The 27,996-nt window shown below is 36.4% G+C and overlaps 2 protein-coding genes across 4 annotated transcripts in view; both read right to left on the bottom strand.

Moving 5' to 3' along the window:
• Positions 1 to 813, bottom strand: part of tiam2a (TIAM Rac1 associated GEF 2a) — a 99,863-nt gene extending 99,050 nt beyond the window's left edge. The window contains exon 1 of the mRNA XM_044143815.1: positions 795 to 813. The gene's annotated coding sequence lies outside the window, so the exon portion shown is untranslated. The remainder of the gene's footprint in view (positions 1 to 794) is intronic.
• Positions 40 to 27,996, bottom strand: scaf8 (SR-related CTD-associated factor 8). Of its 3 annotated transcripts, none has more exons than XM_044143817.1 (20): positions 27,843 to 27,996; positions 27,061 to 27,144; positions 10,099 to 10,143; positions 9,580 to 9,741; positions 9,153 to 9,309; positions 8,941 to 9,077; positions 8,238 to 8,414; positions 8,076 to 8,155; positions 7,874 to 7,985; positions 7,145 to 7,276; positions 6,950 to 7,056; positions 6,218 to 6,411; positions 6,029 to 6,129; positions 5,408 to 5,521; positions 5,068 to 5,224; positions 4,628 to 4,758; positions 3,443 to 3,584; positions 3,312 to 3,359; positions 3,004 to 3,201; positions 40 to 2,646 (listed from the first exon to the last, which is right to left on the bottom strand). In XM_044143817.1, the coding sequence occupies exons 1-20, from the start codon at positions 27,870 to 27,872 to the stop codon at positions 809 to 811; spliced, it is 4,146 nt and encodes a 1,381-aa protein (XP_043999752.1). In that variant the 5' UTR covers positions 27,873 to 27,996; the 3' UTR covers positions 40 to 808. The 3 variants fall into 3 exon arrangements, with proteins under 3 accessions (XP_043999752.1, XP_043999755.1, XP_043999756.1); XM_044143820.1 differs by lacking the exon at positions 27,843 to 27,996 and adding an exon at positions 23,251 to 23,344 and having other exon boundaries at positions 27,061 to 27,127; XM_044143821.1 differs by lacking the exon at positions 27,843 to 27,996 and adding an exon at positions 23,251 to 23,341 and having other exon boundaries at positions 27,061 to 27,114.

Below are 27,996 nucleotides of genomic sequence, written 5' to 3'. Positions count from 1 at the left end.
CCACTGGACCTGGGTTAGAAAACAGTGCTAAAGCATGTGTTTTAGAGAGAAAGAGCAGGTTTATTTCAAACTAGAACAATATGAACCCCCACATCAGAATATCGCTTTGTTTATTTGCTTTTTTTCTCCACACTACTGCGTGATTTATCTGATGTCAATGAATTATTTGAAACAAATTACAGACCGTTCTCAAATTTAGGAAGTAAAACAGATTTTTTAAAATTCAAAGTAAAAATCATTATTTTCCTCAAATAAAAGCGCTTCGATTTTATGTAGGCAATTTCTTCTGCTAAGACACAGGAATCTTCATAAAACAACATAAAAGCATTTGTTTTAAAACTTTGCAGCATCCATTTAACAGTGGAGGAGACAGATTGGGCGAGCAGCTGCTGTTTTCAAGTATCTCATATTCTGCAGTCAATCCATTGTTGAACAACCGGGATTTCCCACTGTCTTCCATAGGAAGGTCAAAGCTAAATTTCCCAATATACAAGTGAAACATTTTGGCAGGCAATTGAATAAAACTTACCAATCTTATATTAGTTAAAAAGGGTGGTGTGGTTTTACAACTGAAAAAAAGGAATAAGGAAATAAAATACAAACAAAATCTATCAATAAATCACCTGATAAGCCATCTATATTAAGTACACCGGTATTTGTCAGGGATAAAATCTTTTGTCGTTGCTTATTGGACAACAACTGGTGTGAGTCAATATTCGCCATGTCCCGTGCTGTGGTAGTAGTTTTCTGACATGAGTACAGAGAAGAGACAACTTTACAAAATGATCTTTTACCTACTGAGTGATGATTATGTCCCCTCAGTGTCTGTGACAGTGTCTACCACTGGCTGACTGGGAGCGTCCTCCTGGGGCTCACTCTGTTCATTGTTTAGGTCCTTAGGAGACGACATTTTCTCCTGCCGCAGCTCCGGTTCGCTTTGAAGCTGCAAATAATGACAGGCGGGGCTCGAAGTGGACTCAGGCTCAGGGGAGGACTCTGGTGTGAGGTCGGCCATACTGACACTGTGCTGACCCGGTCCGTTAAGCCACAAGGGTTCAGGAATGGGGGCTCTCTCTAGTGCCCCTTTCTCATCCTCTTGTGGCTCCTCCTGCTTCTCTGCAGTGTGTCGGCCATCTTGATGGGTGTTGTTGGCTTGAGAGAAGCCTAGAGGTGAGTCATGGCATGGCCTCTCGCCGTCTGGGGAGGCGGTGGTCTCTGGGGTTGCTTTGGCAATGGGCTGAGGTGGTGATTTCATTTGTGGAGGGGTGTCTGAGTGGGATGGCTCAAACTGAGAGGGGGGTTCGGTTGATGTGCTCGGAGTCTGGCCATCAGAAGAGTGGCAGGGTGACCCAGCAGAGGGGGGGGACTTCGCCTCAAGTGCTGCAGCAGGAACTTGGGCTTCCTCCTTCGTCTCAGAAACAGGTGGGGGGTTCAGTGATGGGGGTGGAGACCTAATCTGAAGCTGAAGGGGCGGCTGACTCAGTAGAGCAGGTTTGGCCTGACCATGAGACTGGAAAACTGATGAGACCTGGGGGTTTAACTTAAGAGGAGCAAGAAGTTTCCCTTGATTAAGAGCCATGTTGGGATTAATGGGAGGAGTGGGAAGAAGCGGTGTAGGTAGTGGGAGGATAGGCGTCCAGCCTCCACGCTCTTTCTCTTTCTCATGGTCTCTGTCGCGGTCAGACTCCCTGGGGCGGTCTCGGCCTCGGTCCCTGTCCCGATCTCTGTCGCGCTCCCGTTCTCTCTCGCGGTGGTGCCGATTACCGTTCACGTCTCTCCTGAAGTCAAAATCCCGTTCATCTCGGTCTCTTTGCCTCTCCCATGGACGTCTTCGATCATCTAGGTCTTTATGATGTTCACTGTTGAAAGGTGGTGTGGGTCCACCTCCTCTGTTCCAGGGCTGTGGCCCCCCAACAGACCCAGCATTTACACCTGTTGGTCCCCCTGTAACGCCAGGTCGATTATCAAAGCGGTTGGGGAAGTTTGGACCAGAGGGAGGCCGCTCATCCTGGAAACCTTTTGGACCACCTGGGGGCTGCGGTCCTCCTCGCATGCTGTCTCGCTCATCAAAGTCCCCTTTGCCTTGGTTCCAGCGGTTATCAGGAGTGAATCCTGCCAGAGCCTGCAGACGCCCCACTAAGCTGGACCTTGGTGGCTGAGTTCCAGGGGTCTGAAGCAACGGAGGTCTCCCTCCTCCTGGACCCCCCCCACCACCTCCAAGTGGCTCCCTATGCTCTGGCGGAGGGGTCGGCAGGAGGCCTGTGCTGGGCTTTTCCATTGGAGGGAAGCGGTAGTCTTGATCTTTGCCCTCATCCGCTCCAGAGGACTCGTCTTCCGTTTTAGAGATATTTTCGTTGGAGAGGTTGGGGGCTCTGTTGAATGGGTCCATCTGAGGGAAAGGCGCCCTGGGACGGGCATGAAGGGAATTGTCAAGGAGGCCGGATGCTTGTTGAGGGGGTCCCTGCTGCATGAGGAGGGGGAAACGGGCAGCTGCCCCAGGTTGAAGGAGGTTGGGTCGTACGTCTAGCGGCAACAAGCCGGGCATTCGTGGAGCACTCAGACCCGTCTGATGTAGTGGATGGGGTAGTGAAGCCGAGGGGTGCATTCCAAGGAGACCCATTCCACTGCGGACTGCATTCTGCATGCCTGCAAATAAAAACAAGTTATAGACAGAAATGTTAAGTCTTCAGAGTCAAATACTAAAATCTTCAGATGAACTGATCAGACTTTTTCTGCCCTTTTCTGGTTTACTTTCAGTTGTGACCTTGCATTTTCTTTTTCTCAGCTATTAAATCAACAAAGCTTGTACCAAAGTATGTGTTGTTGGATGATGCATTTTTCTGACTGAATGGTCAGATGCATTTAATTGAATCAAAATTTTCAGCATTTAATCTTTCAATCAAAGGCAATAAAAATAGACTCTCTCTGATTGGCACATCTCTATTATAGAATAGAAGAATTACTAACATAGACCTTTCTAGAACAAAAACAAAACTACCTCACCTTGTAGTGTGAGCTCTGCAGCAGCATCCATGCCCTCTGCAGACGGTGGAATTTTATCGTTGGCCTGCTGAGTTTGGACTCCCACAGGGTTAAAAACCCCGGCTCCTGAGATGGCCGATGGCAAGAAGCTGCCAGGAATGGTGCTAGTTGGAGGCATCACAGCATCTTGGTTGGAGGCCACTGACGGCTGCACCAGAGCTACAAAAGGTAGAAAAAAGAAACAAAAGAAAAACCATCATTTCAAAATGTAAAAATACACTATAAATCATTATGAATGGCTAAGAAAAAATGTAAGGAAAACAACTCACATGTGGTAACAGAGGCTATTCCTGCTGTATGTGGTGCCGGCATAAACCCTAGAACACGGTAGAGAAAAAAATCAGTGTAAGCTCATAGATTTTTGGAAGTCAAGTTTTAATTATAAATTTGTGTTGATTACCTGGTGGAGGCTGGGAGGCATTGAAGCCTGGTCTTAAAAATGGTGGCGGTGGTCCGTAGCCTGGTGGAGGTATGCCCATTGTGACAGGAAACGATGGAGGCACCAAACCCATGGCACCAGGAACTGCTTGGGCCACTGGCAGCTAAATTTAAATTTAGATAAAAATCATTAATTAACAGAAGAGCTACATTTCAGATTATATATTTTGACATGCACAAAAAAAACAGGCTAAGTTTGAACATTCATACTCAGAATTTTCTCACATTACAACTACAAACTTTGATGTATTTTATCAGATTTATATTTCATGCTGAGGATTCTGTGTTGTTGTATAGTGTTAGTTTTCCCCTATTTGCTGCTTTTTAAAGACACAAAGTGACAAAAAAGTGTTTTTTCCTAACTTGAGAAATATTTTTTGCATATTTGCTGTGTTCTATATGGCTTGTAGAAAACTTTAAATAGGAGATCCAATACCACTTAATAAGCAAAGGTTTTCTACTTGAATTTCTTCCATAAAGGTGAGATTTATGGAGCAGAATAATTTTTTTTTTTCATCATTAACCTCTTGGTAATTTCTATGAGAAATCCTCTACTCTGTCCAGCTTAGTAAGTTTAGGTGGAAGGCCAAATTCCCAAAGGCTTGCTATTGTTCAAACTTGTCCATTTTCAAATGATTGTCATCTGAAAATGGAAGCTATGATACACTTCAAAAACTTAAGATGTTGTTTTGTGAGCTACACTTGTTTTAAACTTCTGCATAGACTTATTTCTGATTTTTCTTCCGTGTTCCTTGATCTTCATGATGATGTTTATTGACTAATGTTCTCTAAAAAACCTCTGAGCACTGGACACTGTTACACCCAGATTGATTTACTACTCTAGTTACTTATCAGGAGAATTCTGAACTGGTTTATTTTGATTTTATTTATTCAGATGAAATGAGGCTGAATGCATAACAACCTTTTCAGATTTCTAATTGTAAGGCAAGAGGGATTTTGGTCAGATGATCAGATGAAATATCATCAAAATACATTAAAGTTTGTTTTTGCAAATATTTGAAGAGGTGAAATGAGAAAAACATGAAGGGTTCTGGAGGCTTTTGTAAGGCACTGCAAATCTTTATCATTCAGTTTCCACTCCTGTATAATTATGCTATATTGGCCTTCCAGTCAAAGCTCCTCTCACCTGTACAGGCATCATAGTGACCTGCTGGTTGTAGGTCTCGGTTTGGGTATTAGATACCACTGTGGCCTCAGTGCTAACCGCCTGGCTTGCAATTTCCTTGGCTGGTTCAGAAGTCTTGGTTGTTTCCCACTCTGCAGTCACAGACAAAAACAAAGTAATTAAAGATTACTTTACCTACTTTACTTCACCTAAAATTCAAGTATTCAATGTGTTTTAGAAGACATTCTATCTGTAATGAAAAACACTTTTTAAAGAAACTAGGGATGATTGTTGCAGTAGTTTTACAGGTGACCAAGGTATAAAACAAAATTCCTAGTTTAATAAAATTCCAGATATTTTCTGTCAGGGTGATTGTGACTTTCTACTACTTCCACTTGAATAAGAACTGCAAGTGAATCAATAAATCAGGTTTCTAGATCAATTAAGCAAGATGTTTTTACCATCGTTGACAGTTTCTTGATCAATAATCCCCCCTTCAGCAAAGCCGTCCAGGTCATCCAATTTGACCTTCTCCCATGGTATGTAGGTGACACCCAGGTCTGCATCCCAAAACTGCTTGTACTCTTGTTTTACACCTTTGTTCAGAGCCCAAGCAATCTGAAAGACAAGGACGCAGAAAGGTCAAAACAACCTTTTGCAAACAATTGTCTTCCAGCATGAAAGGATGCACCTATATAAAGGTATGCTGTCACCACTAGAGGTCAACAGTGAGATTAAATTAGATGAAAGCATTAAAACAATTGAGTTCACAACAAATCAAATTATAAAGGAAATGGGAACCTTGATGATCTTGGAGCCGATTTTAAAGGAGCCAGTGCTGAGCTTCTGAAGGGCGCGGTACGCATCCTGTCTGTGAACCATACAAATGTAGGCGCAGCCTCTGGGTGGGATCATCTGCAGACAGACATTATGTTACATGCATTGCTTTACACTTGTAAAAGATCCTTGTGGTTTACACTTAAGACTTACATAAATTACAAAAAATAACTTAGGAAAGCTAACTTAATTATTTAATTAAAACATAAGAATGTGAATTTGTAGTACTGTCAAATTGTAAAGTAATCTCTAAATTCTTCAGACAGAATAATTTGTCTACAACAAACCCAATGAAAGAATTTGCATTTCTCAAGAAAGCTAAATAAAAAATAATTTAAGACTTTCAGGTGAGATATTTAAATTCAAGACTTAGAACTTATATGCAGAAACCCTCTGTATAAGACATGAAGTAACATTTTGAACAAATAAACACCACAGAATACTGACAGACTTGTGTGACTGGTGGGAAAAATAACAAATGTGTTCAAGCAAAATACAACAGTTAGACCATTAAGAGACGTTTTACTGGACAAATTTCAGACATAAAAGAATTACATTTTAGGGGCAACCAGAGCCTCTACTTACGTTGATGGACTCAATCTGGCCAAACTCTTCAAACAGATTAGTGAGGTCTTGCTGAGTGGCCTTTTTATCCACCTGTCCCACCCACAGTGTAGTGCTACACACTAGGCACAAACAAAGTGAAAAACAACAACATAAGGTAAGAAATACAATTACAGAGTTCACCAACAACCCAAAGTACCTTATATTTACCACTAAGAGTCTTGGATCGTATGGGGGGTAATCCTTTCTTCTGCCGTTCCTTCTCTCGTTCCCGTGCTCGTCTTTCACTGGAGTAAGAACGTGACGACTTCCTCTTGCGATCTCTGGAGCGGGAGCGCGATCGCTTGCGATGTTTACGTTTCCGTGAACCGGAGCGGGACCTGGATCTTCTACGTTTAGGGGATCTAGGGCAAGGCGAAACAAAAATACTTGAAAATGATCTTGTAGCAGAACTTACACTACTCATCAACTATTGAAAACACCTACCATGTAAAATTTGATTAATGCTTGACAAAATATTATTTTCTTTCCATTTTTAAATTCTAGAAAAAAAAAAAAAAAGAAAAAAAATGCAACGTATACAAAAAGAGAATGGAAACCTTTTCCTGAAAGAAACTGTCCATATTTATGAGTTGCAAGACTATAAAAAAACAGGATGCAGCTTAAAACCTACAAATCATTCTGTGTACCATTAATGTCACTATCCAGGAAAGTTGACTGAAATTGCATGTAGAGCTTCTACAGGAACTTGAACTTTTAAATATTTTTTGCCAGTTTTTCAATCACTGATATTTCAATTCAAGATATATGTCTTGTCAAATGTTTCGTCTCGCCAAAGGGACCACACACAACTCAGGAGCCACAGGTTGCAGATCCCTGCTCTAGCCTTTGAACAAGAAGAAAAAGCACAAGTACAGCAGGCGGAATAAAAAACTGGCTTACCTGGAACGTGACCTTGAGCGTGTCTGAGAACGTGTGCTTAAAGTCTTCTCCTCTGCTTCAAAGATCTCCTCCTCCATTCCCTCGGGGCCCTCATCTAGATCCATGTCCTTGGGAAGTCAGCAAATTTTTTACGATTAAAGTAGCAAGTATAATGAGCCGTAACTCAACAGTTCAGGCTGCTGTTATACCAAATACCTGCTGTTGGTTGTCTATGGAGTCGTCCATTTTATTTTCTGGCTCAGGAAGCTGAGACTGAGCGCTGCTCTGAGCAGTTGCCACAGAGTTTTCCTGCCCAAAGATGGAATCCTGCCCTTCTATGTTCATGGCCTACAGGAAGCAACAGCATTAGTTTCACACAACTTTCTAAGAAGATAGTGAACAGAAATGAACCATTTTTCGGCACTTGTCATAGACAAGTGCATCTCAAATTAGAACGATATCGAAACATTTATTTCAGCAAACCTTAGTTCATGAACATTGATGTGAAAAAAGTATTTTTATCTTTTCAATTTTTTTTCTTGTCTTTCACAAATGCTTCAAATCAAACTAATTTCAGTATTAGACAAAGACAACCAGATTAAATATAAAATGCGTTTTTCAAATGATGACTTGATTTGTTAAGAGAAACAAGCACATCCAAACCAACCTGGCATTATCTGACAAAGTAATCAGGCCTTACTTCTCCCAGTTATTTTTTTATTATTCAACAGTAAGTCAAAGACTGGACAAAAATTTGCCAACAAAAAATTTTTTATTTTGGTGATCCGCAGGACTTCAGAGTGATGAAACAAAAGTATAATTCAGGCTTTTGTATCAACGATATAAGTTAATTTTTAAATTATGTTTTGATTTACTTAAATGCACTTATATAAAGGAATAAAGAATCCCCTTCCTTGAGATTAGTAGTCTCTGACTGTGATTTACCTTCTGCTGGTGCTCTAGCAGCTGCTTCTGAAACTGCTCTAGGTTTTGTTGTTGGAGTTGCTCAGCCAGTTGATGAAATAGTGAGCTGTTAATAGGCTCAGACACCATGGGCCTGGAAATGATCAGCAGCTTCATTTAATGCATAGACCTAACATGCAACTGACTGAATGAAAATCAAAAGAATAAAGCACTCTGAACTTACAGCTGAGAAGATGAGGAATCCTTTTTAGATTCCTCACTGCGTTCTGAATCGTTTCCAAAGTCAAAAGGACCCAACAGTTTCTGTAACAAAATCCAGTAATCGCATTAACAACACTTGGCAAACTCAAAAGAAGACATCAATAGTTGCTGGCTGCAGCTTTACCTTATTAAAAGAGGAGACCCTTTGCTCCAGGGGGTTGAGGCTGTTTGCTGTAGCGGCAGCAGTGAGCTGAGCTGTCAAAGCTTGTAATTGGACCACCAGGCCAGCATCCAAGGCCTGCAGCAGGGAAGGCTGGGGCTTCTGCTGCTGCATCTGCAGACTCTGGACCAGTTGCTGAAGCTGTGGCATAATGCACAGAACATGACACATTGCATTAACTGCAACTTGTAAAATGCAAATCTATATACATTTGAGCGTAATGCCTTTACATGTCACTTTCTTCTATGCCCTCTCTTACTTTAAGAAAGATATACTTTTTATCACTAAAGGAAGAGATGAAAGAATGAAATACAATCAACTTCTATATTTTTCTGACCTTTCTGTGCAATTTTAAAAGCATAAATACCAAAGTTTTTTATTCATGGTTGATATTCCTCCAATAGTCTAGCTTTAAATACAGACTCTGAAAACTGGACAGATGGATTTTGGTGGGCAAACACAAATAAATAAATGGAAAACTTTTAGACAATAGAGTAAGAAATCAAATTTGGAAACACAAACATTTCTCTGTATTCTAATTTGTTTTCCCACAATTATCCAGAGCAGAGATACACTTGAGTCAAACGGCAAACTTTTACAGAACACAGCAGTCCACTGCTACACAAAAGCAATTTACAATTGAAACAAGTAGTCTATATCCACTCACCTGTTGTCCCTGGGGACTTTGCAGGATTTGTGCAACAGCAGCAACAGTATCTGTGTTTGTGATCTGGGAGGCCCAGTCTGGCAGACCTTGGACAATATTTGCTGGAGTGGCGGGCGTAGCTGGGGTGCCTGAATAGACTGAGAAGGGTAAACACTGGTGTCAGAAGTTATCTGATGTGTGTTTTTATGCTACCCGTATGTGCTTTTACTTACCAGGTGTAGTGTTATTGTTCGCCGCAGCGCTGCTGGGCAGGACAGGCGTCGTACTGGGAGGGGGAATTCCCGCAGCCATGTCCAACAGAGGCTGGATGATGTCGCTCTTGAAGACAGCATTCTTCTGCCACAGATTCAGGACTCGCACTATCTTACTCTGGAAAAAAAGGTAGATGACAGCAACATAACAGTATACACAGTGAGTAAAGCTTCAAAACAAAACAGGACTATACTTTCTGTCCTTGAGGGTTTGTTCCATTTCAAAATTAAGCTAGACCAATTAAATTGGAATTAAATAAACAGCAGAAACCGGTTTATTTAATTCCAATTTAACATGTAACATGAAGTCCAATAACATCACTACAAACCAGAGAAATGGAAGGGCAACAAAGCTGAACAACCAGAAGACTATCAAAAATTTTCTGACCTTGTCATCTGGAGGGCAGCGATAAAGGTATTGGAACGTTGTGATGATGTTCTTGCTGAACCGTGGAGCAAAAACATCCTTCTCTGTCCCAAACTGGTGGCGGGATTGTCTGACTATGGAGTCGATGACATACAACCCAGGGACTTTGTATTCTGGCTTGCACTGCGAGAAAAACACAAATTCACTATTAAAAATAAAGATTTTTATGAATTCTTTGTCAAATGATAATTCAGGAATATAAATTGAAACCAATTTAAAAACACTAATTACAAATAAGAAGAAAACATAAATGTTCTACACACTTTCTGCAAATGGTGAAGATTAAAAAGAAAATATGGCCACCGTTTCAAAATAGAATGCAAAGGCTGTTTACTAAAAATAAAACATGATTTTGAATTATTCCATCCAAAGTTACTTCATAAATTAGCCGAAATACACACACACACACAAAAAAATCTTTACAAAGATGTCTACATTTGCAAACATAACGGACAGATTCCAATTAATAATTGAACTTACCTTCTGAATGAACTTCTCTACACTCTGAACAACATGCTTGTAGAACTGAAAGAAAAAAGAAAATATTTTCATTGAATTTAACAGCTGTATTTACAGCCACATCAACCTAAAGCCGGAGGCGGATGCAGAAGCTCAGCCAGATGAAAATCTGAGAAATGAACAAAAAAAAACAAAAAAAAAAAAACATTTTATTTAGGAAAAAATATGTAGAACATTAACTAATCAATTAGGTCATTGTAACTGGTTATTTATTTGGAGAGTTCCCTATTATCTATTTGAAAGTATCATGAGGAAACATAGAAACATGCAAACTCCAAACAACAAAATGCCCAAAAGTTGAACTGGAAACTTCTGGGATGATGCAAGAAAAATAATGCGCTAGCATCATCATTGCTGATTATTGTCCATAATACATCAGTTGATGCAAATCCACAGATTTCTCACTCTCTCAAAGAGCTACCAGCACTCTGAACTGGAGTATATTGGTCATTGACTCAAATGTCGGAATCTATTGCAGGGAGACGCCTTTAAACAGGCTGAGTTTATTATTGCCAGCCAATAAATCTACTAGTCATAAACTATTGCACACATGGTTATTGGAATGGCAATATATTTTAAAGAGAAGGTACAGCTCCACTGTGAAAGAATGTCATTTATAAAAAGCAAAACAGACCAAACAGCTAAACATAATTCTTTGTGGGTTGCGATATGAGCTTGTGTCTTTTTTTGGGACAAATCCAATAAAAAGACAAAAAAAAAACAGAAAACAGTTTGTAGCACAATGTGATGAACATTGGTTCTGTTCTGCTCTGTTAGATAATCTGATAAGCACATAAAAGCAAAAAAATTTAAGTTGCAGTTTGTAAAACAACAAAAAAATATCACAATCCAAGACCATTTTAGATTGTGATTCACATTCAAAGACATGAATTACAAAAACATATGAAACATTCCAAGCATTGAGGATCTCACAGAGAAAGGTTCAATCTATCATCTGAAAATGAAAAACAAACTGCACTGTCTATCAATAAATGCCCATTCACCTAATCTTAAGTGTCAGATACAGAGAGCATTAATCAGAAAAGCCATAATATAGATAAAAAGAAAAGGCAGCTGACAAGTTTTAACTTTAGAGGAGCTGTAGAGATCCACTGCTTAGATGGGAGAATTTTTTGACAGGATTAGACGTGCAGTTAAAAATCTGGCCGTTACAGAACATGTGAGGTTTATGCTTAATATGAATATGTCACATGTGACACCTTCTTTTACATAGTATTTTGTTTGTGTAATTAGATAAATCAGGCTATTTATTTAAAAGGGGGTCAGTAATCTTTTATCCACAGGTCTGTGAATATTTTTTACATCAACCATGAATTGTTTATTTTTAGTTTTAACGACTGTCATATTCACTGCAGCAACTAACATAAAGATTGAAAAATGATTCAACTTAAGTCAGTTAATTCAGATGAGTTCACATCAGAACATGTCTGTGTCTGTACACGTTGAATATGTCAGTAATACATCAGGATATACAGTCAGTTAAAGCAGGTATCTCCTAAATCTCAATTCTTACAGAAACACAATCACTAACAGGAAGCTTAGTCCCAGCTTTAGCCATTACACTAACTGTTACAGTAACATGGAGTTACCATGAATGTTGTATCACTTTATGGGTGCCAGTGATATCTACCAATCTAAATTTCTCCATTTTATACTTAATAACGTCACTGAAGTGTATATTCAAAACTTTTACTCCGTGTATCATCTTAGTACTGATGTTTAATGCCGGCTGCCAGAGCTACCAATTGTAAATCCTGCTATCAGCCTGTAGATGGAGCCATAGTGAAACTGAAGAACTGAAGTAAATTGGATGATTAAAAATTCCAGTAAACTCAGTTTTCAAAATGTAAGATATTTTTACCTAAATCTTAATGTTAAATGATTTTAAAACGCCGCAACAATTGATGCTTATTTTAATGGCATACCTCACAATTTTTTATTTTTTTTTAAATTATCAAATACCTGCATGACTATCAATTTGTGAAGGTTTTAAAAACAAGTTGAGGAGCAGATTCAGTCCTTCACCCTTAATTAGACTAAGAGTGCATTCACACCAGCTCAGTTTAGTTTGCTTTAATCAAACTCTAATTTGTTTGAAAGTCCAGTTTGTTTAGGAAGGTGTGAATGCACAATTGAACCCTGGTGTGGTTTGAATGCATGTGCGAATGCCAAGCAGACTAGAGATTGCTCCAAAAGCAGTAAGCGGACTACATCACAGTACATTCTGGTTAAATACATCCAAAACAAACATGCCAGTCTAGCACTGGAGTGAAAAGTGACTTGCAGTCTTCTACCAACAACAAAAGCAAAATCTTACAACCATTAAAATCTGACGTCATTCTATTTTACTTTATATTTTATCATTAAAAAAAAAAATCTAACTATTCTGTTACTATGAAACATAATTATTCATTTTTATTAAAACTACTTTAATGCCATTTCTTTCTTTACTAGCCATAAAACAAAACTGTTGTGAGCATGTAAATACAAAATTTTAAAGCCTGTCATGGATCAATCCTCCTAAATCGGCTCACATTTCTCTTTTATTGTGAACACATAATCTTCCTGTCTGGATCAGCATTTCATAAATAATCACAAGAGTTTTGTCACCAAATTGAACTTCGATTTTCAACACTCAACAAAATAGAGCAGCCAAGTAATATTAGAAAGTGGCCAATAACTAAAAAAGCAATCTACAGGGTTTTGCCACATTTCACAAAATTTAGGACCTACACCTATCTACGATCATTATGATTTAAATTGAAGATCTCAATAAATTGCAAAGAATTATTCAATAAATAAATTATTTTCTTTACTTTATAAGTTAGATGTCAGGCACAACTTTGTTAACTTGTTTTTTCAGGAGGCCTTTAACTCCAGTGCTTTTCCACATAGGTTGCCTAACTTCAAAGCATTCTTTGACACTTTAACAGGCCCTCTATAACAACCAGCAACAATATTTTTTTTTTCTTAGAATTTTAATGAAATATTTATTTTCAAGCCAAGCTTCCATAAAAATTCATTCTTCCATGAAGCGTCAGAAGTAAATATTTTGTATTTAAACTGCCTTAACACACATCAGGCCAAAAGGAAAATCCAAAATCACATTACAACAGACAGGCTAGTTTACTGTCTGGCTTCATGGAGTGTTAGGCTTCTTGGCTGTTATTGAATAAAATCTAAGACTGCAAAACCAGATCTACAAATCTGGCAGCTCATTTAAAAAAATTATAATAATTAAAACCTAGAAAAACGGTTCTCTCAGTGGGTATAGAAATAGACACACAAATTAAAGACCAGGTATAGAAATCTTAGGTGTGTTTTAAGATATTTTAAAGCCTAAATCAAAATAAGTAAATTAAAGACCTGGCAAGAATCTGAAACATCCTATTAGTGATTAAATCACTGAATGCAACCTTTCTTCCAAAATCTTTTTTCCCCATCATTTGATGCAGCACCAAAATGCTTCACCACAGTGAGCGGTATCTGGAACTACGTGACGATCTGCAGAGACAAACTAAAGTAAACTAAAATTGTTTTATGTTTGTATGAATGTAAACAAATATCGGATGAATTAGAAGGCTTGATCCTAAAGCACAAACATAAGCAAAGGTATTTACTTTAACTAGTCCCAATCACCGCCTAAAAGCACACAACCCCCGACTGTAGACAGCATGAAGTTAATGTGATCAGTAAAAAGTTTGCATCCCCTGGTCCTTAAAATAAAAACCCACTTTGAACAATAACTTGACAAGTTTAATATAATAATTTGTTAAACAAACTAAAGGCATTTATTTCAAGCATTTCATGTTCATTGAAAATGGTGCAAAATGTGCCAGCTCCTGCTCCAAATTAACACTCACAAAACAACTGGTATTTTTAATGAAGGTCTATTATTATTATTTTCCCTCACATGATATAAAAAAAAATTCTACCACAGCGGGAGGAAACATTACAAAATTATCGCTTTAAAAGGGATACAGAAAAACACCTTACTGTGTATGCATATAAAAGTGATGGTTATATAAGCAGGTTTTAATATTTTTTCTAATATTCTTAAAGGCTTTAAATTAAATATTCTGAAAAGAGTGTAGCCCTCAGAGAATCAGTTGTTTTTTTTTTTTTCATTTTATTGTAATTGGTTGTTGGTTCAAAAAAGCTATTTCATAATATTTCTCAATTTATGACTTGCATAACAATTCAGAGCTTAGAAATAATCTTTTAAAAGTCATTCAGCAGGTTTTTATAAAAACCTCCATGCTGGCTGTGGGAGTTAGCTGCTGTAATGTACTGTAATTTTTTTCATGTTTTTAACAACAATTTACCAGTCGGGAGCTGTTAGACAGACTGGACTTAAGCGGGTAAAGAGACTGATTCAAAAACAAATTTTATTGGTTGGATCAGAGGTCCAGAAAAACTAATTACTGGCAGCTTTTCTGCAAGTTGGAAGTTGGTTAAATTTAAGAAACCATAAAGATCTATTTAAAAATAATTGCAGTATATGATGTAAATTCTCTGCATTTATTGCATACTTCCATAAATGCAGTGTCCAGTGATGAAGCAGTAGGTAGTGCATAATGTAAGATAATTTTATGCCCTCTAAAATATTAATTGTTGCGAACATAAAAAAAAAAAAACTTTTCTCGAGACACCATTGGAATTCAGTAGAAATATTTTAAAGAGGAGTCTAAAAGACTATTATAAATTTCTGCAGAATTTCTTTTTTCCTTAATCTGATATTTTTTATAATATTTAATCTGTGACAAACACAGAGGAAAAAAAATGCATAGTAAAAATCCAAACATGTGGCAGCTCATATTCAAAAGTTAAATTACAGGAAACAATATAGAAAAGAAGAAGGATAGCCCTTTTTTTTAGACCAGAAATTTATGGAAATTTACCACCTAACTAAATCAAAGAGTGCATCATAAGGTGAGCTCTGACTGTCTGATGCTTTATTTTTAGTAGCAAAAAATAGTCTATGTCTATTGTCCTGGCAACAATATTCATGCTGAAACACTTAATCTTAGCATTATTAAAAGAGAATCATAAGTTCTGTCACTGTTCTGGAGTTCAATAAACTCGCACCACCACAAGAACCACTAAGACAATAGAACTGAACAAAGATTTTCAACTATATAGTGTTAGTTAATCCAGCTGTTAAATGGACAATAAGAAATATTTGTGTCTGTGTTAATTTTATTTATTTTTTAAATCCATCTTTGGTGCAACAGTTTTTAGATCTTGACTTAAGGTGGACTCCAGGTTTGGGCTGAGGTCATGCAACAGAATAATGTGGAGAGAAAGAGATCTGTCCTGCAACTGCTGCAGTGCAATCACCTGTGCTAATCCTATGATTTGTGGTCTTTTTTTTCTTTTCTTTTTTTGCTGCTCATAATTTGGCGCATTACAGTTTGGTCAAGGTTAGGGTAGGATAAAACTACTTTTTAAGATATTAAATTCTGATAATTAAATAAAAGACTTCAGGAACCTTTAGAGGCCCTAAAATTAGTGCTGAGTTTTAAGTTACAAAACTTTTATTCATGCAATATAATTTGCATTTTCTAAATAAAAGCGTCATTTCCTCCAATGTTAAAGCTGGAGTTTAGATTTTTATAATGAAAAACTAAATATTTTCAGCCACTAAGGGAATAAATGACTAAAAGGTTAATACAGAAAATGTTAAAGAATTAAGTTAAGTAAGATTTCTAACTAAAGAGCTCTGAAATACCATTTCAGGAAAATAATTCCAAAATAATTTCTGGAGTTTTATACAACAGCCTGTGTTTTTGTTACATTTTCAACACCCTGTAAAAGGCAAACAGTTGACAGGAGTTTTGTCTAGAAGAGAAGCATTTAATAACAATCATAGATGTTTGGTTTTCAACATTGAGCTCAGTAACACTCAAGTTTGTAAAACGTGCTCAGGCTGTTCATAGTAATACATAAAACAATTCAGAAAAGACACAAAATAACTATTATTTATAAGTTTATTAATCTATCAATTGCCATTGTTAAACCATTAGCTGACTAAGATTAAGCTTAGTTCAATTTCACTAGCTGAGCCCGGACCTGATTTCTGACCAATAGAATAAAGAAATCTGAAATATATGTTAACAACATAAAGTAGGCTAAAAGATGCAAAGAAGCAACATATGCACCAATCTAAAGAAATTCAAGAACAGAAGAGAAACTTATTAGCTTCACTCAAACTATGGTTACTTCATGGCTTCATAGAAGACATAGAGATACAAGTTTGACTGAGAGGAAGATATCAGCTATTTGAATATTTGTAGAAACAAAAACAGAAGTTGTCTGACCCTCTCCAAATAAAATCGAATATAGAAGAAATGCAAAAATTATAGTCAGTTATTAACACATAACATTTTCTATTTAGTAGATACTCGTATATTTTCATGTCAATACCTGCTGTGCCATATTAATCCACTCATGTTACATAACTTTGCACAGATGCATAACAAGTCACCACAGCTGTTCTCTCACAGTAAATACCACAAAAGGACTGATCCATCTTCAAAAGCTAACTCTTACTGTAAAGATCAAACCAATAAAATATTGCAGGACTGTTATTCTGCATCATTGCTCCCCCTAATCACACATATTTTGTCACATTTTATATCAATGCTTAGACCCAAATGTGTGTGCACCATTCTCAGTTACACTGGGGTGATAGTCTATCAACTGTCTCCCTTTTTCTGTCAGTACTGATATGTGAACGCAATACAAACGCATCAGAAAGAGTCAGATCAGAATCAGAGAACATTTTCCCTCAGACAGTTCTGATCAGGGACCAGCAAGTAAAATACACAAAATTACTTTTCCTTACCTATTCAATGCATCAAAACTAATCATTCCTACCATTTATGAATTAAACACAGAACCAACAGAATGAATTATAATTTTCTGACTTATTCAAAGAACCTGTAGTAAGCCAAAACTATAATCAACAAGGCAGACCAACAAAACCCAGAAATCAGTATTGGCCAGAAAAACCTGATCTTCAGTTTCAACAAGTTTGCTTTGGTTAATATAGTAGAATAATACATACTTCAATTTACTCCTTATGAACTGTATTACATTTCGTTTTAGATATATCAAGTTGCTGGTTTTAATATTGTAAGAATTCATTTGTAGAAGAGGTTCCTAAGATGTTAAAAAATTGTTAAACTCTTCCAGAGATCCTTTTAGAAATGAATTAAGAGCAGTTTGGGGAAAAGAAAAAAAGTCTGCCACTAATATCTTTTTTTCCATGTTGATAGAAAAAATTGCTATCAAATATCAAGCCTCTTTTATAGATTAGTAATAAGGTTTCATTTTTCTTTTTAGTTCGTGACACGCTTGGTTAGAAAAAATGAAAAGAAAATTCTAAAAATAAACAGTTTCTATGACAGTGTAAAGATTTATGTCAGCTCAAAATAGGCGACAGCTTTCCTTTATAGTGCTAAATGCTAACTAAGTACAGCTGTTTAATTTTGTGACACCTCACATTTTATGTTTTGTGGTATGTAATAATAATGTTAATCACACTCTAATTAAGAAAGACAATATACTGTAATTCCCATTAAATTGGATTGAATTTCTAAAAACAAATATTATCACTTTGTAACCTCGAAAATATAGTTCCTTTATTCAGACTTTTATAGATCTCATTATCTTTCAGTAACTGCTACGCTATACAATTTTTATTGTGTGCACTGTAATACTAGTAAACTGTACGAGTATTCATCTTAGCGCTTTATCTTCTGACTGAATAATACAAAATATTATTATCTGTGATTTTCTAAACATTCAAATTCCTAGGTATCATCAATGCATTTGAGTACTGAGTCTGGAACTGTTACTCATACGTATCAATTGCATGTTGCAAAACTATGCAACAGTTAATATTTTCCCTTATGCAAAATATTAAATGTTTTTGCAGATTAATGAACCAACACACCTGATTTCCTACAGATGGTATAAATACAGAATAATCATATGTTCAGCAAAATGGCTATTGCAGTGTGTGTTTTTCAAACAAGGCTAGTTCAAGACGTGGTTTTCAGTTTGTGAAAATAAAACGCCTTGCTATTTTGTATCGTAAGTAAATTTTGAGCAATAACAATATCCTTTACAATATATATTTTCTTCTTTCAGCTCTTTCTCATATGTGCATCCTAAACTCAGTGACCTATAGCATTTTGGGCAATGTTATTTGTGTCCAGTACGAACATCTGCTACTGCTAGACTATGTCCAAATAGCTAATTATTAAATTAGGATGTAAAATGCAAGTTCATAACAAATTTAATATATTAGCCAACAATGTTTTCAGTCCAAACAGTCCTTTGCAAAATGAATATTGCACATATTGATTTCACAGTGGCTATTTACTTCCAATATATTGTAGCTCTAATATCAAATGTCCTGTTTAAAGAGATTTAGCACAAATGAGCATCATAAAAAAAGAAACGGGTTCCTTTTGCAGTGCAGGAGCCTAAAAAACTGAGTATATTAAAACACTGAGCCATTAAATGAAGGACAAGAGACCACAGAAGACATCAACTGATGACTTCTGTGGTCTGCACTAAGTTACTTTGAGATTGGCGTATTCACAAGTAAACTGTACATAAAGGGAATAACTATGAACTTCATCGCTTATCTTATTTTTTTGTGCTTTTATACAACAACATGGGAAACGTGGAGAATGTAATGAGTTTTTAACTTGTTTTGCTGATGCTGTTTATGTAAATTTCACAACAGGAAAAATAGAAGAGGAGGTCTGGTCTCTCGAACCAGCTTGTCTTTTACAGTTGACAAACCACATTTATGAGCTTCAATCCATGTAAAAAATATTCAAGATATATTGGGTAATTTCTGAACTATTGCCAGGTAAAGAAAAGCAACATAAAGTCAGCAAAATGCATTTGAGGTAACAGCAATGGAAGTTGCTGCATTTGTTTGCCATCTGAGCAGAAGATCTGGCAGCTTTCAATAAAGAAAACTGAGTGAATGCTGCAGTTATTTATGTTCTGAAGATCCCCGCCATTCAGGACAACTTCAAAATATTTTATAAGATAATTCTCTTAAAGAAGGGCTGTTGAGAGGTTGTGAGCAGTTAGTATCCCACCTGCAGCCAACTAACCCTTTAATAAGCTCAGTTTGGAAAATAGGAATAACAACTGAAGTCAACTCAGACGGAGGTCAAAAATAGCAGATCCCTGACATATTTAATCTATCTCACCTTCAAAATGTAATATGAACATTTTCTGAAATGGTATAAAAATGCTTCAAACAGTTGAAGTGATTGCTATATCACACATTTTAATCACTGATATTTTTCAGACAGCAACTTTGTCAGATAAGGTCTAATATTTTTCCCTGTATTTGACATTTTCTCTCTTAAGAAATGACCATGAATTTTGTAATGATTTATATTCGGAGCAAAATTAGATTAATCAAACTACATCCTGTATTTCAGCACATGCTTTTCATTACATATAATCTATATCGATCCAAATATTTTATGTAAGCAAATATATAATATACTTTTGCTTTTTAACGGCATTTAAACAGCAAAGCGTGATAATATCGTTTTAAGCTGACAGATATACACCCTGGTCTTTGCATTATCTGAAGTTGTTTGTTTTTACCAAAGCTGAAGTTGTCATCTACTGTACAGGAGATACTAACTGCTCCGTGTCTCTCTGTGGAGAAAAATTGAATTCAAAAATGTAATTCCCTTTTGACAAAAGTACAGTTATGTGGAAAATAACCATCAAATCAACACTAAATTTAGATTTTAATCCTACAGAATTAAAACAAATTAGAGCTGCAATACATATTAAATCACCCTAGTAATCTCAATATATATGTGTAAAGAATCTCTAAGAATTGCTTCTATACTGGATTTGGAAAGCGAATAGGTTTCAAATCCCATACATGGAAATAAAATAAAATGGATGGGCAAACTTTTACTGCCTTCAAATTCTAGATTGATGTATCTTTTCAATGGGTGAAATGCTAAAGCTCAGAGAATGGAGGAAAAGTGTGATGAAGAAAAGAAAGAAAAGACTTATGAGTTGAGTGTAATGGATATCACTACATCATTATTTGGTGATTGCATTACAACTGGATGTTTTCCTGATATTGTGCAGCTTTATCAAAATTATCCATTTCTCTTATCCAGTGTCTTTTGAAGAGCATGACTTTCATTTTATGAATAACTGCAACATCTGTTTCTGTGGCGAGCTACTTGAAAAATAAAAACAGCAATGAATGGAAACATGAGAAAATGTGAAATATAACTTCACAGCACAGAGAATGAAAAAAACAACAAAAAGTTAATTTATTTCAATAATACAACTTAAAAAGTCAAAGTTGCACTATATAGAATCATTACTCAGAGAGAAATAAAAGCCAAGAAGGGATTTCTGTAAATTTTGATGTGGCTTATAGCTAATATAAAAAACAAAATGTTGTTTTACATTTTAAATAAGGTGCAATATCTGAAACTAAACAATATGCCTTGTGCTGTACAACATAGATACTCAATATTTGGTTAGCCCTTATTTTGATTGAAAAGCTTCATCAATAATGTGTGGTGTGGAGTCTCTGCTGAGGTGTTAGGGGAGACCAGGTTGATTTGATAGAGGCCTTTATCCTATCTGCATCTGCTGTTTTCTTCCTCTTCATAGAATTTATAGGAAGTTTAGTTCAGGCCAGACAGCTAACCAATCACAAGCTCGGAAGCGCAGGGCCTGATGGAGCCGCTGTCTTAATTTGGATTAAACAGAAGTGCAAATCATTGATGCTCATTTAATTGTAATTTTTGATTAGTTGTTTTTAAGACTAATTATGGATTTAGAGAGCATTTCACTGGAGATGTTTTCCAGTAACATATAATTACCCAGTAATATTTTTACATTTCCTGTCTACTTAACATCTTTAATACAAAAACAAGGTGAACCTCCGGTGGACGGCCTCTGTGCCCCGACTTTGCAAGTTTTCTGAGGGAAACCCTGGAAATGCGTTCATCTTCAGTCGCATTGATTATTGCAACAGCGTCTTCACAGGTCTGTCCAACAAATCAATAAAACAGCTGCAGCTGATCCAGAATGCTGCTGCTCGCGTTCTCACTAAAACCAGGAAGATAGAGCACATAACACCAGTTTTAAAGTCCCTCCACTGGCTCCCTATAGCTCAAAGAAAAGAGTTTAAAATACTGTTGCTTGTTTACAAATCCCTGAACGGTTTAGCACCACAATACATTAAAGATCTGCTGCTGTTGCATCAACCTTCCAGATCTCTCAGGTCTTCTGGTTCTGATCTGCTCTGCATCCCCAGAACCAGAACCAAACGAGGGGAAGCAGCATTCAGCATCTATGCACCACAAATCTGGAACAAACTTCCAGAAAACTGTAAAACAGCTGAAACACTGACTTCCTTTAAATCTCGACTAAAAACCCACTTGTTTAGTTGTATTTGAAACGTAATCAATTACTAATTTAATGACGGAACCTGACTTAATGTTGTGTTTTGATTGTTGATTCTATGTTGCATTGTGTTTTTGTGTCTGATATGATGTAAAGCACTTTGAAATGCCTTGCTGCTGAAATGTGCTATACAAATAAAATTTGATTGATTTTGATTGGAAATGGCGATTAAACTAGGCATTGCTACTTTTGCCAGTGGCAGTGAGTGACAAATCCTGCTTAAAATTGAAATCAGTATCCTAATAAAAATGGTCAGTTATCATTTAGAAGGTCCTGGTAGGTGACTGCACTGCCTATGGACTTGATAAAAGCAAGGAGGACCAACACCAGCACATGACATTGTTGTGGAACCATCATACTGTAGTGAAAGTAACTTGTATTTAGTCTCTTTCCTCTGTTCCTCCAGGCTTTGATCCCTCGATTTCCAAATGAATTTCAAACTTTATTTTTATATGCCAACAGGATTTTGAGAAACAGTCCAGTCCTATTTCCACTTAGCTTCTGGTCCTGCAGTGCAGATAAGGACTGCAACAGAGGTATACATCTCGACATCTGTGTGACGGATCTTTACTCCAGCCACATCTCTTGTGAACATCTCCTCCAAACTTTTTAATATGTTCCAAAACAAGAATTTCAGGGGCAAAATTTCCTTTTTTAATACTCCTATGTAATGCTGTAATTTTCTACTACTAGTTTTTCATTAGCTGGAAGCCATAATCATCACATATAACAGAAATAAGAACTTAAAATGTTTCACTTATTCAAAAATGTATCTAAACCTGTTAGTGTACGAAATGCCAACTACAACAAAAAATTAAGAATAATTTGAAGCACACATTGTAATTAAAAATAAAAAGGCAGCAGATGGTAATCTCTTTATAGCATTTGATCGATTATTTCATGATCAACTTCCGCTGATCAAAAAGCAATCAACAAATGAGACAAAAATCCAAATGATACTAAGCTGAGCTCAACTTCGACAGCAGTTCCAGAGTTCAAAAGACAAAAAAGCCTCTCCTTTTACATTTCTTCTAATAAGTTGTATTTGAATACACACCAAAAACAACTACCCTCCATCAGATTCATGGCAGAGGAAGAGAATGGTTCTCACTGCAAATGATTATCATGCTCCAATGCATACAATAAAATGCTTTCCTAATATTTACTACAACACAGAAACTTTAATAATATTCTCAATACTATGCTCTGTCACGCCCAGTAAATAAATGCAGTGCCTCCCAGGTAACTGTGTTTAATGTTTACTCAGCTATACAACCTGCATGTCCATTAACCTAAAAGTCTGGAATTTGACATTGTAAAGCAGCCTTAACACAAGCAAATGATTGCGCCAAGCATAATCAATATAACCTTACAACAAAAACGCACCAGTGAATTAATCACACCAAAACAACTGCTGCCTTCATACAGTTACTGAAGACAGTATCCAAGATATTGTATTCAGCTTCAACCAATTATCAGCTCAGCATCCACTGACGCACGGCAGCCCAAACTCTGCCTCCCCTGGTGTGTGGGAGCAAATTAAGATCAAGTGATTTTAGACTTCTATCATCCTCCTTGTATAACAACCCATACTCCTACCTAAGCTGGTTAGGGACTCTCTTATCTCTTTGTAACTCTCTCCACCCCATCCTCCTGCTTCACTTTCAGTGCTTTGGGGGAGCTGGGAGAGCTGCTGAGGGAAGGGGAAACAGGAGTTATTCACAGGCAACACAGAGCAAAGGAACACCAAAAACAACAGATCTGCTAGAGGCAAAAGTGCCATTATAGATTGCAAAGAAAGTAAGGATCAGTTGATGGCTGGTGTCCTGTTGTAAATTAATGAATGTAGAATAACAAACCACAAGAAACATTTGTTCACATTTTTATAGAAATGCATCAATCTATTGGCCAGAGGTTGGAGTCGTACGATCCGTATAGAAATTGGTATCAACTAGGAAAAGACTGATTGGTGCATCTCCAAGATTTTATTAATGAAAAAAACATTGCACTTAAAAAAATAATAATTCTAATAAGTTCAGCAGTTAGTGTTAATATTAAGATTAAATAAGCCCATGGGTCAGGAACTCCTGATCAGTCTTCTTCTGCAATAGCCTACAGCTAGACCAGCATCCAGGAAACCAGCCACAGAGACAAACTACCAAAAGAAAACTTTATAGGAATTAAAATAAATTTTAAAAAGATCGAAAGCACAGATCTACTTTCCGAAAGATTTCCCAGTTTCAGCTCAAGACAAGACCTTAATGTGCAAAATAATAAATATAGATAATAATATATAACAACTTATTGAGCTGCATGATGACTTCAATTAACAAATTGGCAAAACTATTTGATCTTACTTCAGCAAGTCAAATATTTACTTTGAACTCTGCTTCAAAAAATCACAATGTTCTGAACTTTCCAGTAAGTTCAGACTCTCCTGCATCCCAGTTAGTTCAGTCCTGCCTTTAAAATGCTGCTGACAGACTGAGTTTTGCTATGCTTAGCTGTTGTTGCATGTATTAAGTTACTGGCTGAGCCAGAAGTTTTTTTCCTCAATACAAATGAGCACCAGGACAGCCCAAACATGAAACCAATGGAGTTAGTTAATTGAAACTGCCTGTATTAATGTTCTATTCATTAGTCTGCTGCCTCTTTAGAAACGTAATGTGTGATAACATCCCTTTTCTCCCTTGACATGTCATATGGAGTACAGCTAGAAAGAGCAAACCACTCTGGTTATTTAGAAAATGGTTCACACTAACACTCACTTTCTAGGACACATGCAAACACAGATATTAGTATGAGATTCACATTCTGCAACCAGGGTAATATTATAATTTTTATTAACTGTTGCTTAAAATTCTGAAAGGATGTAATTTTTAATAAAACAGGCTCCATTGAAAATCCATACATTATGATCTAATAATAAAATTCTTCATATCCATAAAGAATATTTTTTCCCCCTCAGAAGCTTGCTTTTCTTGTTAAAAAAAAATAGGATAAAAAGCAGAAAATAATTAAAAAAAACTGCACTACATTTGCTTAGATTTATCTTTGACATAACTTAAGGAGTAGAATTTAAGAAAAACACACACAAAAAACCCCTGGATTTACAAAGTTATGCAAGTATTTACAAACCAAGGCATATTCCCGTGTCTGATTCACAGATGTCAACAACATTGGTTCTCATCCGATTTCTTTATTTAAAAATATTTTTAGATCACATAACCTGCTGCTTTTTGAGTCCTTTTAGCTTACTTCATATTATCAGCCAGTTTCTATTTAAGCTATTATTGATACTACAGATCTTGCAGTAATCAGGGCTGGGATTGGGAAGTAGAATAAAGAGCTTTCCAAATAAATTAAGCGACAGGTATATCCCGATTTACCAACCAGTTCACAAAGAAACAAGTTGGCTTAGATTAAGTATTTTTAACATGACTTCTTTCAATAAAAGAAATCATGTATTGAAAACTGATTTTTGTAATGCTACAAGTTATCCTTGTCTGGTATTAAAATGTATTCGATGACCTGAAATGGCAAAAACAGAAAGAATCTGTAATTGTGCCCATTACTTTTCACAGTCCTGTATGTGCAAGTTTGATTTTAATGGCACAAAATATACTTTCCCTCAAAAATGCCAGAGTTAGTATTCATCCCAAAAGAATCTTAAGCCAACCATTAAAAAACAAGTAAACCAAGAAAAATAACATTGGTCACATCAGTGTTGGCGACAATATACAGAAAACTATTGACAAAAAGCAATAGTTTAAAATATCCCACAAAAACTCAAGAGACAAAGATGGCAACTGTTGCATAAGCCTCATATGAAAAGTAAGATCATATTTTCACCACAATAAGAGATCTATAAAAAAAATTAGGCAGGCTAATTGATTTCACAGATGAAATAGTACTTGTGTAATACTTTCAGGGTAGCACGACTGGAACACACGAGTATCTTCAAAAATAAAAAAGTGTAGTGGCCATCTCTGGCCAGGTACATTTTAGCAATTACTATTACGGCATAATGTTCACAACTTGTACATTTTATGTGTGCAAGTTACATAGCAATTTTATCATAAGTGATTACCATTACGATATGCTACCAAACCCAGTAGGAGTTACACAAGTAAATAAGACAACACTGAACCTAATAGAAATTTTGCAGCTTCTAATTCGGCTCCTGGTTGAAGAGCTATTTTACTGCCTTTGAAGAGCCAAAGAACTATTGATTGGCTTTAACTCCAATTCTAAAATACTGTGGCAGGTCAAAGCTAGACTGAACAGTTCTACATCCAATAGATGTTCTATAAAACCAGTACTGAGGTGAGATACAAGTTTTGCTTTTCTTAGTGAGTTTAGTATAAACTGAACAAATCTTTTCAAACTCTTTTAAACCTCTACAAAATAGGCCTAAAACTAAACTACAGCTAAAGCTACAAATGCTTGCAGAAACTTACCCAAACATCCCTGTCAAGCTGTATTTTTATTTTTTTTTTTCTGTAATTGTGTCTGTACAGTTTCGGGAGCTATAAGCTCAGATTTGAGGTACCACTCTATGATGTCAGTAAAACATACAGCTGCAATATTTCTGTTGGTATTTTCATTAATAAAATGTTTTAAAGGTTTAATAGATGTCCTCTCCAATTGATGTGTGCATTAGCATCTCAGTTACCAAACTCTCTATCAGGTATGGAAATCAAAATATGTTCTTACACCTTAATAGATCCCAAGGGAAAATGATGCTCTACTAAATATTGCATCCAAGCATCTTTTGCGAAATTGTTGACAATTATGAGTCGACATAGAAAGCAGCTCTTACTGTGTGCCACCAATAGGATTTGACGACTAGATATTACACATGGGTAAAAGTACCAAGAAATTCCAAAAGACAAATCGGTCCATTATGATGCACTACCACAGTACACATAATATTTTATTTTTTATTTCAATACTTGGAAGCTGGACTTTTAAGAAATCTTTTGTTATCTAACAGAAAATATTCCCTATAATAAATGTGATTTAAAGAATTAAATCTTGAAATTAGAGGTTATTTTTAATTCAGAATTAATTTTGGATCTATATAAGTTGATTGCTTAGTTCAGTGTTTCCCAACCCTGGTCCGCAAGGCCCACTGCCCTGCATGTTTTAGGTATTTCCTTGCTTCAGTCCAGCTGATTTCAATAGATGACTGATTACCAGGTGTTTGTTGTACTGCAATCAGTTGAATCAGGCACATTAAAGAAGGGAAACCTCTAAAACATGTAAGACAATGTGCCTTGAGGACCAGGGTGGGGAAACACTGGCGTGGCAAACATAAAGGGTAGGATTTAATAAGTGGACAACAATTTGCTTCAGTGAAGTTTGCTTTATTCATTAGTTACCTGTCTCATCCATTAATATACTTACTTTTATGGCCTTGATTCCTGACTTGGTGATCTGAGTCATCTTGGCCTTAGAGATGGGTGGCTTGTACTCAGTCAATGTGTACAGCTGAAACATAAGAGAACACACAATGTCACAAAAGGGGAAAACTTCATATTTTGCCATTAACCAACTGTGACCAAGCACTCTCCTGCAGATTAATCTACAAGTTAACCTTATCACAAAATTAACTCAGAGACAATACATTTTCTGTAGTTTCTGGAGAATGGATAGCAAACGGACGTCGGTGTCTATAAAGCAGTGCTTGTTTTAGCAATGAGCCATATTATAGCTAAACTTATTTAGAAAACATTTGGACGTATAATATAATTCATTTAGCATAGCATTAATAAATGCAAATATGAACAAAATACAATGTCAAATTTACAGAAAAGTTAGTGAACAGGTGTTTTATTATATTTAATATTAGTTAACACAACAAGTTATCACGTAACTGGCGTTGTTTCGCTAGCATGCAGCTAGTTTGTAGCTTTTAGCATCTGCCTTCCCAAAATTAATATTAAGAGATTTTCACCCAAATGGGGTGTAGCGTAAGAACAATATCCTATTCACATTTGTACACATGACGGTGTATTACAAATGAATAACAGAGTAGGTAATTATAGTGTGCGGCCTTCTGCGATACAACCCTCATCTCCCTCTTTACTACCCCGTTGCTAACGTTAGCTAACTAGCTTCTGAAAATCTGAGTTAGACAACAGAAACGCGAACTGTTCGGGATTTTTTTCCACTTGTTCCACACAAACCTCGTTGTTAAAGGCTTTGACGGCCTCCATGGTGTTGTGTTTCGGCTCACAGCTCACTGTAAATATTTAAATATATCTCCTCTATAACCGGTGCATGCTCGATGTTTGGTGAGATGGAGGAGACTGGCAATATGGCGCATAACCTCAATGGGGA

Source organism: Gambusia affinis, linkage group LG16 (genome assembly GCF_019740435.1).
Source record: "Gambusia affinis linkage group LG16, SWU_Gaff_1.0, whole genome shotgun sequence".
In the NCBI taxonomy this organism is placed as follows: domain Eukaryota; kingdom Metazoa; phylum Chordata; class Actinopteri; order Cyprinodontiformes; family Poeciliidae; genus Gambusia; species Gambusia affinis.
This window is presented reverse-complemented; position numbering and strand designations above follow the sequence as displayed.

Coding starts and splice junctions, on each gene's coding strand:
- scaf8 (XM_044143817.1), bottom strand. CDS start 27,872: ATGGAGGCCGTCAAAGCCTTTAACAACGAG. Junction 5,225..5,407: donor TCGGCTCCAAGATCATCAAG/GTTCCCATTTCC, acceptor CTTGTCTTTCAG/ATTGCTTGGGCTCTGAACAA. Junction 2,647..3,003: donor TGCAGAGCTCACACTACAAG/GTGAGGTAGTTT, acceptor TTTTATTTGCAG/GCATGCAGAATGCAGTCCGC.